General features: G+C 43.4%; 1 protein-coding gene across 1 annotated transcript in view; it reads left to right on the forward strand.

The window, feature by feature from the left end:
* KCNN4 (potassium calcium-activated channel subfamily N member 4) overlaps positions 1-14,971 on the forward strand; it is a 38,903-nt gene that overhangs the window by 17,973 nt on the left and 5,959 nt on the right. Inside the window, exons 2-5 of the mRNA XM_083369192.1 lie at positions 3,645-3,740; positions 11,322-11,731; positions 12,634-12,766; positions 12,950-13,060. Of these exons, the coding sequence (XP_083225318.1) occupies positions 3,645-3,740; positions 11,322-11,731; positions 12,634-12,766; positions 12,950-13,060 (750 nt within the window). The remainder of the gene's footprint in view (positions 1-3,644; positions 3,741-11,321; positions 11,732-12,633; positions 12,767-12,949; positions 13,061-14,971) is intronic.

A 14,971-nucleotide genomic window follows, 5' to 3' on the forward strand; every position in this document is an offset into this window, starting at 1 on the left:
CCACAAAGAGGCAGATTGTAAAACTTTTCCAAGAAAGCTTTTATGGTGCTCTCCTACCGCAGTGTATCTCTGTGTACTATTTGCAGGGAAGTCTGTTTGGAGTTATGGCTTGAAGGCCAGGGAGGACAGAGCTCACTTGAAACAGGCCGCTTTTTCTAAGGAACACCTGGCTCAGGTGTCAAGGTAGTTTATCTCGGCGAATGTCACGGCAACAGGAAAACACAATCGTAGATTGGGCCTATTGGCACAGCCTTACTCCCTTCACCTCACCTGTCTTTGAGGTAGCAAAATTTAACTCCTTCCATGCAACAAGGAGTCAAAAAAAAAGAAGCCTGGTCCTTAATGACAGTATTTCTTAACCTTGGCAACTTTAAGATGGGTGGACTTCAACTCCCAGAATTCCCCAGCCAGCATGGCTGGCTGGGGAATTCTGGGAGTTGAAGTCCACCCATCTTAAAGTTGCCAAGGTTGAGAAACACTGCACTGAAAGAATAAGAGAGGCGGGTCAAAGAAGCTACAACATGCTTTAGACGTTGTAAGAGAAAAACCGGGTTACTTTATGGTGGTTAAAAACCAGAAGGAACCTGGTAGAACTTTGGTTTCATTTGGTTTTTGTTTTCAAGGCAGATGTTTTCATCTGCTGCAGCTTCCCTCAGCAGCTACATAAAATCTAGCTGCTCATGCATCTGATGACATGAACGGCACCTCACAAAAGCTTCTGCCTTCAATAAACGTGGTTACTCAGGAAAGATGTGTCCACATTCCTGATTTTGGGCCATAAATTGTGGCTGCTGCATTTTGAGCTACACTGTTGACTCAAATATGAACGTACCCAGCTTGGACACACAGTCTTTAGCAGTGGTGGGATTCAAATAGGTGAACAACCGGTTCTCTGTGTGGATGCCGCTTCTGGAAGTCCATTCTGGGCCTGGGCAACAAAAAATTTAGCTACCGGTTCTGCTGAACTGGTGCGAACTGGCTGAATCCCACCGCTGGTCTTTAGGGATAAAAGACTACATTTACGTTGCACGGAATGTGTTGGGAGCTGCATATATAAGTAGTCCTTGATTTACGACCATTCCTTCAGTGACCATTTGAAATTACACTGCAAACAGCCACTTACAACCGGTGCCTAGCTCAAGACCGCTTTAGGAGAATTGTGGGAAACTAAATGCCTATTTAATTTGGCTATTTCCACTCAGGGCACCAGGCCAGGTGTTTTGTTTGGGTATTTATATATATATATATAATTTAAAAAAAGAAGAACACCGAAAGCCTCATGAAACGGTCCGCAGAGATCCTAACAGCTGCTGCAGGATATCTGATCTTGTCCCAGATCCAAAAAAACAAATGGGAACCAAACATAGATCTTTCAGCACAGACAAGGTGTGATCCCTGCAGTAAATCCCTTGTTAATAATCTTTTGTTTAAACTGTGTGAACAATGACTTCCTTCTGTTAGCCTTGAACTTATTGCCATAGCGTTTTTTTTCTTGAGTTCCAGACAACTTCCGTGGCTGATAGCCAGGTATTGGATGTGTTCGGTGAGTTCAACTACCGTATTCCCTCCAGCAAGTTGCCAGATATTGTAGGAGGCTAATTCTAGTGGGAACGCATTTCACTGGCTTGGGTGGGATTTCTTCCATTTGCAGCTTTGCATTTAGCTATTATATTTTTTACAAGTGGATTTTCAAGGCGCACCTTAATTTTTTTTTTGCACGCAGTAAAAGTTCACAACAATCCTTCTCCATCTCCTTCCTTCTCCTGGTCCCTTCCATCTCTTTCACCTTCTCTCTTCCTCTTCTTCCTTCTTTTTTCTTCTCATTCTTTTCTTTTGTCTTATCCTTCTTTCTCTCTTCCGCCTGCTCGTTCTGTTCCTCTTCCTTCTCCTTCTCCTCCCCCCTCCTCTCTTCCTGCTCTTTCTTAGCATCCTCCTCGTCTCATCTCCTCCCCCTTCTCTCTTCCTCTTTATTCTCTTTCTCCTTCTCTTCTTCCCCCTCCCCCTCCTCCAATACAATCCCCTTAAAAATCCCAATTTCTACAGAACTCTGTTATGAAAAGGGCCTACAAATGTCATTAAAAAATGGCAAACAGTGGGTTTATATAAATCTTCCTCAACGTGACGTGTCGCGACATAGCGTGACTCTTTTTGCATTGCCGGCAATGGGGTGGGCCGAGGCTTTGGTATGCTGAAACCGGCCTGCGGGCTGGCGGTTTGACACCCCTAGCACAGTGTGAGTGTTATGTCCGGAATGACGAACGGAGACAGCGATGCCTAACAATGAACGTTTATTCGAACTCACATGGGTCAACTGGCTAGCAGCCGTTGAACCCTACCTTATATACTTGGTTCCATTCAAACGTAACCAATCCCCGGCTCAAAATCTCCCGCCGGGAAGTAACAACCAATGATTGCACCAGGTTTTCCCGCCGAAGGGAAACCACTCCCATAACTATGTATACAACAGTGAGGCTGGGAAAAGCTAGGTTCAACACATCAGCTTCATGTCACCGTTCCAAAAGTCCACATTCCCCAAAACTGCTTTTCAAAAAAGACTGACCTAGCAGAATCGTATGTTGTAGAAGAAAACAGCAGTGAAAACCTTTGAATGAAACCCTGCAGAATTTGCAGGAATTTATGCAAAGCACAACTTTAAAAAAAAAAAAAGATAGCTAAAATAGGAACATCTTTTTCCAAGCCATTGCAACAGCTTTGAAGGTCTCCTGGATGTTTTTGCCTCTGCTTTCCTTCAAGGAAAAAAAAAAAAGGTTTCCTCCGTTGCTTTTATCCCCACGTGGGCGGACAGCGCTAAGGAAGAGCTTCCAAAACTGCTGTGTCACCTGGGGAAAAATTATGATTGCCTTTTCAGCAAAAGACGCCTTGTGCACATTCCTACACATTCTGCAGCCCTTGTTTAACGGCCAGAAGGAACATGGCGGTCTCAGTCCCTTGTTTGAATGGAATGGAAGTCAAAACAGCCACTGGGAGACAGTGCAGGAGAGTATAAAATGTTTCTTCTCTAACGGTGATGGCCAAATCTGGCCCTAGGTTCTGGCTCAGTTTACCTTTTCCCAATAAGCATCCAAGATCATTTAAAAGCAATTTATTAGAGTACTTCGATAAAGTGCGGTCTCCCTATGAGAAGGGGAAAATCTCGGGAAATGGATTACATTTACTTTTATAGTGAGCAGAACAAAGCAAATCTGGATTGGTTTTTTTTTTTTTGGAAAGAGACAGGACATCTGTTCAGTTACATTACAGCAATAATAGGTGAGCATAGCCATAGAAAAGAGCAGTGTGCTCTGAGGAAGAGTAAAAGGAACATTTGCAAAGTAAAAAACATCAAAATGGGTAAGATACGTTCTCAGCGCTTCCCAAGGTTGGCTGGACGACGTTCTTTGTTTATGGCGGTTTATGGGAAATGAATAGCAATACCACTGAAAAATAAAATAAAATTACAACCCACCCCCCCATGTTAGTTAGCCAGTGCAACAGTACTACAAAAACCATGTTTTCAAGTATTACAAAGTCCATTCTGTGCTGCCCTCAAACCAAAGGGAGACCTCTCAAACCTTTGCTGGTTTCAGGCCCACGTCCTTCAGGAGTTTCCTTAACCCATCTCTTCTCGCTTGCTCTCCTTTCAGTGGTTTGCTTACGCCTTCGTGACCAAGTGCCTCATCAGCCTCTCTACGGTGGGATTAGTGATCCTGATCCTGGCGTTTCACATCAAAGAGATCCAGGTAAACTCTAAGGGAGGGGTGGGTGGTACCGGTGGCATCTATCAGGAGGCGTAGGGACTTCGCCCCCTTTTCAATTGAGCTTTGGTGGCCCAGTGGTTAGAATGCAGTACTGCAGGCTACTTCTGCCAACTGCCGGCTGCCTGCAGTTCGATTCTCACCGGTTCAAGGTTGACTCAGCCTTCCATCCTTCCGAGGTCGGTCAAATGAGGACCCAGATTGCTGGGGTCAATAGGCTGATTCTGTAAACCGCTTAGACAGGGCTGTGAAGCACTGTGAAGCAGTATATAAGTCTAAGAGCTATTGCTGTTTCTTTTTCTTTCTTTCTTTCTTTCTTTCTTTCTTTCTTTCTTTCTTTCTTTCTTTCTTCTTCTTCTTCTTTCTTTCTTTCTTTCTTTCTTTCTTTCTTTCTTTCTCTTTCTTTTCTTCTTCCTTCCTTCCTTCCTTCCTTCCTTCCTTCCTTCCTTCCTTCCTTCCTCTTTCTTTCGCAGTGCTTAGAATACAGCATTGCAGGCTAATTCTGCAAACTGCCAGCAGTTCAATCCTGACTGGCCCAAGGTTGACTCGGCCTTTCATCCTTCTGAGGTCAGTCAAATGAAGACCCAGATTGTTGGGGGCAATAGGCTGACTCTGTAATCCTCTTAGAGAGGGCTGTAAAGCACTGTGAAGCAGTATATAAGTCTAAGGGCTATCGCTATTACTATGTGTTGAGTGTTTTCCTTTGCAACTTTGAGTCTCACCTCAATGCTTAGAATCCAGTATGAGCTACTGATCCAGGGCAGCTTCTAGCAAGCAGCACAAAATAAAATAAGGAGCAATGAACTGTGGAGACTTACCCAACAAGGGTTTTCCACCTCAACAGCTACCTTAGTTAGATGGGCTCGTCCCTTTTATGGGTCTGAATATCATCTGTTGCCTTTTAATGAACCCAGAAAGCCTTCCATCTCTGCTGTGGAGACAGTGTGCAACAAGGAATTGTTACCAACCAGGTTGGCTTCAAGGAGAACAAACAACAATTAGGCAGTGACATGATAGCAATCTTCCAGTATTTGAGGGCTGTCACAAAGAAGAGGGGTTCAAGTTATTCTCCACAGCATCTGAGGGCAGGACAAGAAACGGAGGGAAACTAATCAAGGAGAGAAGCAACGTAGAACTAAGAAGAAACTTCCTGACAGTTAGAACAATTAACCAGCGGAACAACCTGACTCCAGAAGTTGTGAGTGCCCCCACACCTGAAGTTTTTAAGAAGAGAATGTACAGCTATTTGTCTGAAATGGGGTAGGGTTTCTTGCCTGAGCAGGGGGTTGGACTAGATGACCTCCAAGGTCCCTCCCAACTCTGTTATTCTGTAAGATTCTGTACGTTTGCCAATATAATTCTACACCTGGACGGAAATCTCACCCACCTCCCAATTTTGGCTTTGGCTTTTACTACGCCCCAGATACTAGTGCCTGGAAGAAGCAAAATCAGGAACACAGTGGCTCTTAATGGAGCCCAAAATTTCTGTCATTAAGTGAGACATTTCTTCAGTGAGCTTTTGCCCCATTTTTCAACCTTTCATGCCACATTTCTTGCGTGAATCACAACGGTTAAGTTAGCAACCCGGTTGTTAAGTGAATCTGGCTTCTCCCTTTGCTTGTCAGAAGGTCGCAAAAGGGGATTGCAGCCACTCAAAATATAAGAACTGGCAATAGCAGGGCGAATATGAGATAAAACTAACATCGGCTTATTTATTTATTAGCTAATTCCTGTCCTTCAGGGATCTGACCGGGCGTCCTTATCCAGTGGCGTATTTTATTTTTCACTAGGAAGCAAAAGAGAAACATTTTTTTTTCTGCACGCTGATCTTTCCATCTTCCTCCCATTCTGTGCCTTAATAATAATAATAACCATCGTAGTCATAACAGTGCAACATTACTGCTGCTGCAACTATGGATAGACTTGAATTGTGTTAGGCCACAATTCAGCCTAACATCTCTGTTGTTAAGTGAGACATTTCTTAAGTGAGCTTGGCTCCGTTTCACCACCTTTCTTGCCACAGCTGTTAATTTAATTTAATTTAATTTATTGAATTTATATACCGCCCTTTCCCAAAGGACTCAGGGCGGTTTACAGGGTATAATTTTTAAAACATTAATACAAAAATTAAGACCAATTTAAAAAAGATTAAACTGTTAAATAAATCACTGCAGTTGATCAGTTAGTAACTTGCTTGTTAGGTGAATCTGGCTACCCCATTGAAGGTCAGAAGGTCGCCAAAGGGGATCATGTGACCTTGGAACACAACAACAGTCGTAAGTATGAGCCAGTTGCCGAGCATCTGAATTTTGATCATGTGACCCCGGAGAGGCTGGTATGGTCGTAAGTGTGAAAAATGGTCGCAAGTCACTTTTTTCAGTGCCGTTGTAACTTCAAACGGTCGCTAACTGAACTGTTGTAAGCCGAGGACTTACAAAGGTAGGTGGGAGCTACTCCAGAATTTGACCTGAAAAACAATCAACTTTGACCTGGGGAAGGACGCGTTTACTTAGCCTCTGTCTGCCAGGATGAACAATCTTCATTTTAATTCTGTCATAACAAAAAGATTGTTATGGGCAAACTTTGCCATACTTTGCAGATGCCATACCTCTAATAAGAAAATGAAATCTCCCTGGAAAATATTTATCTGAACTGCAAGGAGCTGGAAGTAATAGGCCTTTTATATGTACCAGGTGCAACCAGAAAGATTAAAGGGGAGGAACAACTAGAATAATTTACTCCAATCCCCCCAAATTGGATTTTATACATTTATAAAGTCCCCCGCACACACACATCTAAGTAGATAAGTAGCATCATCAGGAACAACAGATTTCAAATTAAGGCTGGATTTATCCTTTAACTGATGGCCCATGAACTGCACTTTAGAAATTGTGGACACAGTTCCCTTTGATTTAAATTCAATGGAACTAAAAAATAAGTTAACAAGTTTTAAAAGAAACAAAACAAAATCCAATAATCTAACTCTGTCCTTGTGTTGAATCATTTTCCCTGTCTGCTCATGCTAAAAATTACTTCTCTGTTCCAACATTTGCAAAGCGTTAGAGAACTGAGATGATTAAGATAACTTACTTATTTTAGTTATCTTAACTAAGATAATTTAAGCTGAGCTGGGCAATGTAGAAATGCAATAGATGGATGGATGGATGGATGGATGGATAGATAGATAGATAGATAGATAGATAGATAGATAGATAGATAGATAGATAGATAAATAGAAAGATAGATAGATGTTAGATATAGGATAGATAGATAGATAGATAGATAGATAGATAGATAGATAGATAGAGGATAGATAGATAGATAGATAGATAGATAGATAGATAGATAGATAGATAGATAGATAGAGGATAGATAGATAGATAGATAGATAGATAGATAGATAGATAGATAATTAGCCAGAGTTTGGGGTGAGGGACCCTGTAAAAGAAAAAGGTGCCGGAACTCACACATGTCATACAACCCGCCTTGCCTACCCTACAAGGTTCCATCCAAAAAAGGTGCCGGAACTCCGTTCTGGGCGTTCTATGAGAAAAAAAAAAGCCCTGTTTATTTGTTTGATTTCCACAACTGCTCATCTAAGCAATTCAGATATAGATGGAGCATTCTCTATTTGGGGGAGAGTAATAGTTCTCCCCAAAATCTGAGCATCATAAAACCCCTTTGGGAGAGTGCTCAGCACCCTTGTTAACAAATACTATTAAAAAAACACAGTAATATTAACTCTGCACCTGTCACCGTCCTCTAGATTTAGGAGTCAAAAGTAAGGAGAAGTGTCTGCACTGACCAGACAAGAGACAGTTCTTCTTAATAAATTCATTTGTAAATAGCGTGCAGGGCTGGGAAATGCTAAACAGATCATGCTGGAGTTGAGACTGATTTCTTCAAGGCTGACTTGCCGGCCCAGACATTTCATCTTCCCCATCCGTAGGGCTCAACATGTCTTGGTTTGCGGCGGGCGAGCCAGCGACATTCGGAAAATATACTTCAGAAGAATTTTTCTTTCTTTCCTGTGGACTTGTTTGATCTCGGTTGCTGATTGGAGAGCACCATTTCCTGGCTGAGTCACTCAGTGGGTTCACCCAAGCAACTGCCAAGCTGTGGCCTCTTGGCAGTGACTCTGGCCGGCTAAGGATTAAAGTGGCGACGTTCGGTTCATTTGATGTGCATTTCCCCAAAGTGCATTTTAGGCATTTTAGGCCCTTGAATCAGGGGGTATTTCATTTGCTGATATGTTTACTAACTAGGGCAGGGGTCTGCAACCTTGACAACTGGCTGAGGAATTCTGGGAGCTGAAGTCCACAAGTCTTAAAGTTGTCCAGGTTGCAGACCCCCGAATTAGGGCTTCTCGGCTACTTCAGTTCACCTGGAGAAGCTCCCAATTTATTGTCGGCAAAGGAAAGGGTTTAAAAAAAACCCCTCCGTGTTCAAAATCACATCATAAAAGCAGAAAAGTTATTGCAATAAACACTGGTGGCTGCTGAAGGAACATTGAGCCCCAGTTGACCGATGCAGCTGAAATGGGTCTAAATGAAAAACGAAGCCTGCATCCACAGCTAGACTTCAGGGCTAGTCCTCGATTTGCAACCGTTCATTTAGCGACCGTTCGAAGTTACGACATCACTGGGAAAAGTGACTTATGAGCGTTTTTCACACTGACAACGGTTGCAGCACCCACTGGGTCAGCCGAGCGAAATTCGGATGCTTGGCAGTTGACTCATCTTTACGACAGCCGCAGTGTCCCGGCGGTCACGTGATCCCCTTTTGTGACCGTCCGACGAGCAAAGCCAAGGGGTTTGAGGCAGATTCACGTAACAACCGTGTGACTAACCTAACAACTGCAGTGATTCGCTTCACAATTGTGGCAAGAAAGGTTGTAAAGTGGGGGCCACGCTCACTTAGCAACTGTCTCACCTAGCGAACGTAAATTTTGGGGTCAGTTGTGTTCATAAGGCCGAGAACTACCTGTATTTGGCTCGATGGGCCGTTTTGTCTTCCCCTCTTGGAAGGCGCCAATGAGGGGGAAGTCAAGGCTTAACCGTCAGCAGCACACAAATTGATTTTATCAATAATAAAAAAAAAGCTTTTGCGCTCCCAGGAGGCAATCCATTGACAGCCTAACCGACACCTGCTTTGTAAAAACACTTGGCATTCATTCAGTCCCCATTCCTTATGTTGTGATACCGCAGTGGCAACTTTTGACAATAGAGGGTTTATAGTACGGATCTCGAGGGGGAAATTGCTCAACTCTTACCTGTCTTGAATCACAGAAGCTTGATTCCAGAGGAAGGCAGCTGCCAAACCTTTGTGGACTACCACAAATCTCTCTGACACAGACCCAGAAATGGGGTTCCCATCTATTCTCAGCCACAGGGGCTCCCCGAGTGACGTTGGGCCAGCTCTTCCCTCTCTGCTCAAGAGCCGGTGTGGGGTGATGGTGGTGGTGAAGGTGCTGAACTAGGAATGGGGAGACCCAGCATAGACGCTCTTTGGGTGATATTGAGCCGGGAAGTCAGTGAGGAGGTGTGATGAAGGTCCTGGATAAGGAGTAGGGAGAACTAGGTCCATGGTGGTGAACCTTTGGCACCCGTGCCACAGGTGGCATGCAGAGTCCTCTCTGTGGGCACGTGTGCTGTCGACCCAGTCCTAGGCCTTCCGCTGGGTTTTATAAAACCTTTTCGCTTTAGGCCTCCACCGCCGTGTGCAAAAAAAGAGAAAAGGTTCAATCATCAATCAATCAATTTCAACTTCTCGCGCGGGGAAAAAAGGATCTCGCAAAGTTGGAATTGCTTGATTGAACTTTTTAGTCCCACCCAATCTGCCTTTACCACTGCAGCCAGGCCTCCCCCCAAGGGCCATGCCCTCCAACTGGCCACACCCACCCAATGGGCCACACCCACCCAGCACCTGATGATACATAAGTGGGTTTTGGGTTGCAGTTTGGGCACTCAGTCACTAAAAGGTTCGCCATCACTGACTTAGGTTGTAGCTTCCTGGGGGACTCAGAGCCAGACGCGTTTCCCACCTTATGAACCAACATGGAGTAGGGGTGATGGGTTGGACTAGGAGCAGGGGGACCCGAGTTCACAGCCACTTTCAGCCGTGGGAGTTGAATGGGTGACTCTGGGCCAATCGTTTTCTCTCAGCCCAACAGCCAACGTCATGTAGTAATAGACGTGTTCAGCTAGGAGTAGGAAGATCTCAACGTTGAAGTGTCTTGAGTGACTCTGAGCCAGTCCCATTCTCTCAGCCCAAGAGTCACTTGGGGTGGAGGGGAAGGTGCTGGACTAGGAGTAGGGCGGCCCGGGTTCTAGACCCCTCAGCCACAGAAGCTCCCTGTCTGAGTTAGGCTTACTCCCCCTCTCTCAACCATAGACTGGCAAACACAGGTAGTCCTTGACTTAACAACAGTTTGTTTAGGGACTATTCAAAGTTACAATGGCACTGAAAAATATAACTTAGGACAATTTTTCACTGTTACGACCTTTGCAGCTTCCCCGTGATCATGTGATCAAAATTCAGATGCTTGGCAACTGGTTCATATTTATGACCGCTGCTGTGTCCGAAGGTCACTTAACAAATATCTCACTTAACAACAGGAATTTTGGGCTCAATTGTGGTCGTAAGTCGACGAATACTTGTGAACAAATATAGCCACCTACTAACCTGCCTTGACCAAACTGAATGGTTGAAAGCCCTTCATCCCACAGTGAATTGATTCTGAATAATAATAATAATAATAATAATAATAATAATAATAATAATAATAATAATAATAATGATGATGATGATGATGATGATGATGATGATATTGTGGGTCAATGCGTAGGTGGGTGGTGTGCACAACCGGTGGTCCAGGTGGAAAAATTTGGGAAATGGTGCATTTTGAATAAGCAAATTTCCTTTTGATTGGGTTACCAAATGCAAAGTTAGAGAACTATGTCTTCCGACACCAATGAAACCGATTTTTATTTTTGCTCCATTTCTTGTTGTGAGCCCTGGAGAAAAACTATTAGAAAGGGCTTGGATAGAAAGGGCTTTGGTATTCTGCCCTGCTATTGGTGAAATGAAGGCAAATGTTGGTGCCAATATGCTGTGTGACTGGTTGCACAGCACCGGAGTCCTCTGACTGTGTTGAACTAGTAACAAGCTCTTTTCTAATGGTTCTTGAGATTGTTAACAACCTTTCCTCCATGAAAAGGTGGGCATAGTCCTTCTCACATGCCCAGTTGATTGAGAGGGTGTTAGAAATTCTGTTTACGTAAAGCACCATACAGAGCAAACAAAGAGTACAGTCACCATGTGCTTTACTGCTCAACTATATAACTGTAAAAGGAAACAGTAAACTCTACTTAGAACAAAAGAGCATAGAGTATATAGCATAGATCCAAACGTGTAAATACTGCCATCTACTGGCTGAATACTACAGTAGTTGTTGCATAGAAATGCATTCCATTAATGAATTTCAGCAGAGGGACAACCTTGCAGAGACAACCCCTGGCTTTGCTTCCGGCTCATACAAGCTCTCATGTTCCTTTTGCCTTTTAGCTCTTCATGCTGGACAATTCCCTCACCGATTGGCGAATTGCAGTCAGTACCCAGAAATTGGGTCTCATCACGCTGGAGCTTTTAGTCTGTTCCCTTCACCCCTTCCCAGTGGGAGATTTCTTTTGCCTGGATCCCAAGCCGGGACAGACCTTCATCTTCCTCTCCGATGTTGACATGTTGCTGTCACTGGTGATGTTCCTCCGCCTCTATCTGGTCCCTCGAGCTGTGCTAATGTGGAGCAGCGTGCTGGGAGATGCCTCCTACCGCAGCATCGGGTCCCTCAACAAGATCCACTTCCAGTACCCTTTTGTGTTACGGGTGATGGTCAACAGCCAGCCGGGCCGGGTGCTACTGACCTTTACAATGGGACTCTGGATCATTGCTTTTTGGATCCTGTCCGTCTGTGAACGGTAAGGATTCTGTTGGAACGCCAATATTATCCACTGTTAGGCTTATTATTGTTATTATTAACTGTTTGGTCATCAGACAAAGACTGTTTTGTTTTCTTTAAAAATGTGGATTTGATTAAAAAGAAAAAACAACCCCCTACCACCCCCACCGAACTCAGCTGCTATGGTTTAGCCAACCTGCATTTACGGATGCGTTTGGATTTAAGCATTTGAATGCTTTATTTCATTGCTTCGTATTATATATTTTTTTTATTTCGTTTCATTATTTTATTTTATCCTTTTATTTCATTTTATTGTTTGATTGTATTTTGTTATCTGTTTTAGTTTAGTTTTCATACCATTCTTAGTTGCTTCAGGTCAAACTATTAACTGGGAGATAATACAGGTAGTCCTCAGCTGACGTTCATTAATTTGGTGTCGGTTCAGTACTGGAAAAAAAAAAAAAGACTAACAATTGCTCCTTGCATTTATGACCCTTGCAGCATCCCTGTGGTCACATGATCAAAATTTGGGCGCTTGGCAACCAGCTGTGTCCCAAGGTCACGAGACCGCCATTTGCAATTTTCCCACCCAGCTTCCAACAAGCAAAGTCAATGGGGCGGTGGGGGGGGAGAATGAGAGAGCTGGATTTGCTGAACAACACGGTTCCTTTAACAACTGCGGTGATTTGCATAGCAATCACGGCAAAAAATGGGCGTGACTCAGATAACAACTTAGCCATGAAAATTCTGGTCCCAGCCGTGGTGATAAATTAAGAACTGCCTCATTTAACGACTGCCTTGCTTAGCGATGGTAATTCTGGCCCCGACTGTGGTCGTACGTAGAGGACTACCTGTACTTTCTTAGATAAATATGAGCACGAATCTATCTTCATGTTGATTCTCCCTTATTTGATCTGCCAGGCAGTATATGATTGAGAACTCTCTGGGTGAGGCGTTCTGGTTGATTCCCATCACTTTTCTGACCATCGGCTACGGAGACGTGGTTCCCGGGACAGTCTGCGGAAAAGTCGTGTGTTTGTTCACTGGTGTCATGGTGAGGAACATAGACAGCATCTTACAGTGAGAAACATGGTAGAAGGTGGCAAAATATATTTACAAATATATATATTTGTAGATACAGGCACTTTACTAACAGTAAATAAGCCATGCCATTTTTTAAAAAAAAAAATTATTTAAAAGAAGCCTTCTTATTCTCCACTTTCGTATTTCTTCCCAGGGAGTGGGGTGCACAGCTCTCCTTGTGGCAGTGGCTGCAGATAAACTGGAATTCACCAGAGCAGAGAAACACGTCCACCATTTCATGATGGATATCCAGTGTGCCAAAGAGGTAAGAGAAGCTCTTTGCTTGATGGAATTACAAGAGGGGGCAGAGACATTCGCTTTGGAAATCGTGTCTCAGCAACTGGAGCCAAAAGAGACTACAGCAATTTTTCTAAGGCCTTTTTCACCCTTCCTCTTCCTGCTGAGCAGCAAAGGAACCCAGAGTTAGAGTTTTAATGCTTCCTTTTTGAAAAGGCCCAGGAATGAATAGGGCTGTGCATTTCCCATCCTGGAGGGATGCATACTTTTCTTTTTTCTGGCTGGCTTGGTCTAGGCTAGAAAGTGGCAGAGCATGGGTTCTAGTCCCGCCTGGATGACTTTGGGCCAATCACCAGGAGACGGTGAGTTCTAGTTCCACTTGAGGCAAGAAAGCTGGCTGGGCGACTTTGGGCCAATCACCAGGAGACTGTGAGTTCTAGTCAGTGGCGGGATTCAAATATGGGAACAACCGGTTCTCTGTGTGGATGCCGCTTCCGGAAGTCCATTCTGGGCCTGGGCAAGAAAAATTTAGCTACCGGTTCTGCCAAAGTGGTGCGAGGCCGGCTGAATCCCACCATTGGTTCTAGTCCTGCCTTAGGCATGAACGCCGGCTGGATAACTTTGAGCCAATCACCAGGAGACGGTGAGTTCTAGTCCCACCTTAGGCATGAAAGCCGCTGGGTGACTTTGGGCCAATCGGAAGAGAAAGAAAAAGAATAAAGAAAGAAAAGCGTCTTCTGATCATCTTCAGAGTAGTTATAAATGCATTTTTATTTTATCTGTTCCCTTTAAAATGATGTCATAGTTTCCTTCTTATAACCTACCCTTTCTAATCACCAAATCCATAAACCACAAGTTCATTTTATTCTTTTTTTTTTCAACAGGAAATCCAATAAGGGGTTTCCGGGCATTAATAAATGTAATAATCATTGATATGTTTCTCTAAGCACACAAATCACTTTTGCTATCCTAGTTTACTGATATTTTTAAATCTCCCACGAGCTAAGTTATTTTTGAAACGACTGTAATTCTTCTTGATTGCATCTTAGGCTGATCTATGATCAAAACAAAGATTAGACTTGACTAGCAGGTCTGTTTAGTTTGTGTGGTCATAAAATCCTCGGCACGGTGGAGATTGTCTACTCTGAGTCTGTCTTGGTTGCAAGAAGCCGCAACTACAGTGTCTCTGACAGACAGCATCCCCCTGTATTTAAACCTCTTCAGTGAAGGAGAGTCCATGAACTCTCAAAGCAAATTATTCTATTGTTGAGCAGATCTTACCATTAGGACATTTTTCCTGAAGTTCAGCCAAGATAATATTTCTTTGTAATAATAATATTTCTTTGTTTCTTGTCCTGTCTTCTGGAACAACTCTCAACCATGCTACCCCTATCTTTATGTGGAAGAAACGTTCGTGCAACATGTTTAACTTGGAAGGGGAATTAATTCCTTCTCTGAATTTGCACAACAGAGCTGCAATCTCAGGAAGGCAGAAATTTGGGGAAGTTGAATGTGTTTGTTTTGTGGCTCCCTCCCAAGGATGGCAGTTATCAAATCTGAAAATTGGGTTGGGGTGGCATCCATATTTCTCCAGATTATTCATTTCTTCATCAAAATTATCTACTTATGGCTGCCTGTGTCACCTACCTTGATGAACTCAACAGAGTGTTCATTCCTTAACTGCGTAGATGGCTTTCCCAGTAGTTTTAAACATATTTAGCCTGATAACAAAATTATTCCAGGTTGCACTATAGACTGAATTAAAAAACACCCAAATAGAGTCACACAACATACTGCTAACCTACAAAAAATACTAACCAGGCTTAGTGAAAAATGAAACTTCTAAAACGAAACCCTGTACATTTGCAACTAGGTTTGCTAAGTATGGTGTGTGAACACTAATCCCAAGAAATTCCCTTTTTTTAAAAAAAATCCTTTG

The sequence above is a fragment of the Vipera ursinii genome (assembly GCF_947247035.1).
Source record: "Vipera ursinii genome assembly, chromosome: 9".
NCBI classification, from domain to species: domain Eukaryota; kingdom Metazoa; phylum Chordata; class Lepidosauria; order Squamata; family Viperidae; genus Vipera; species Vipera ursinii.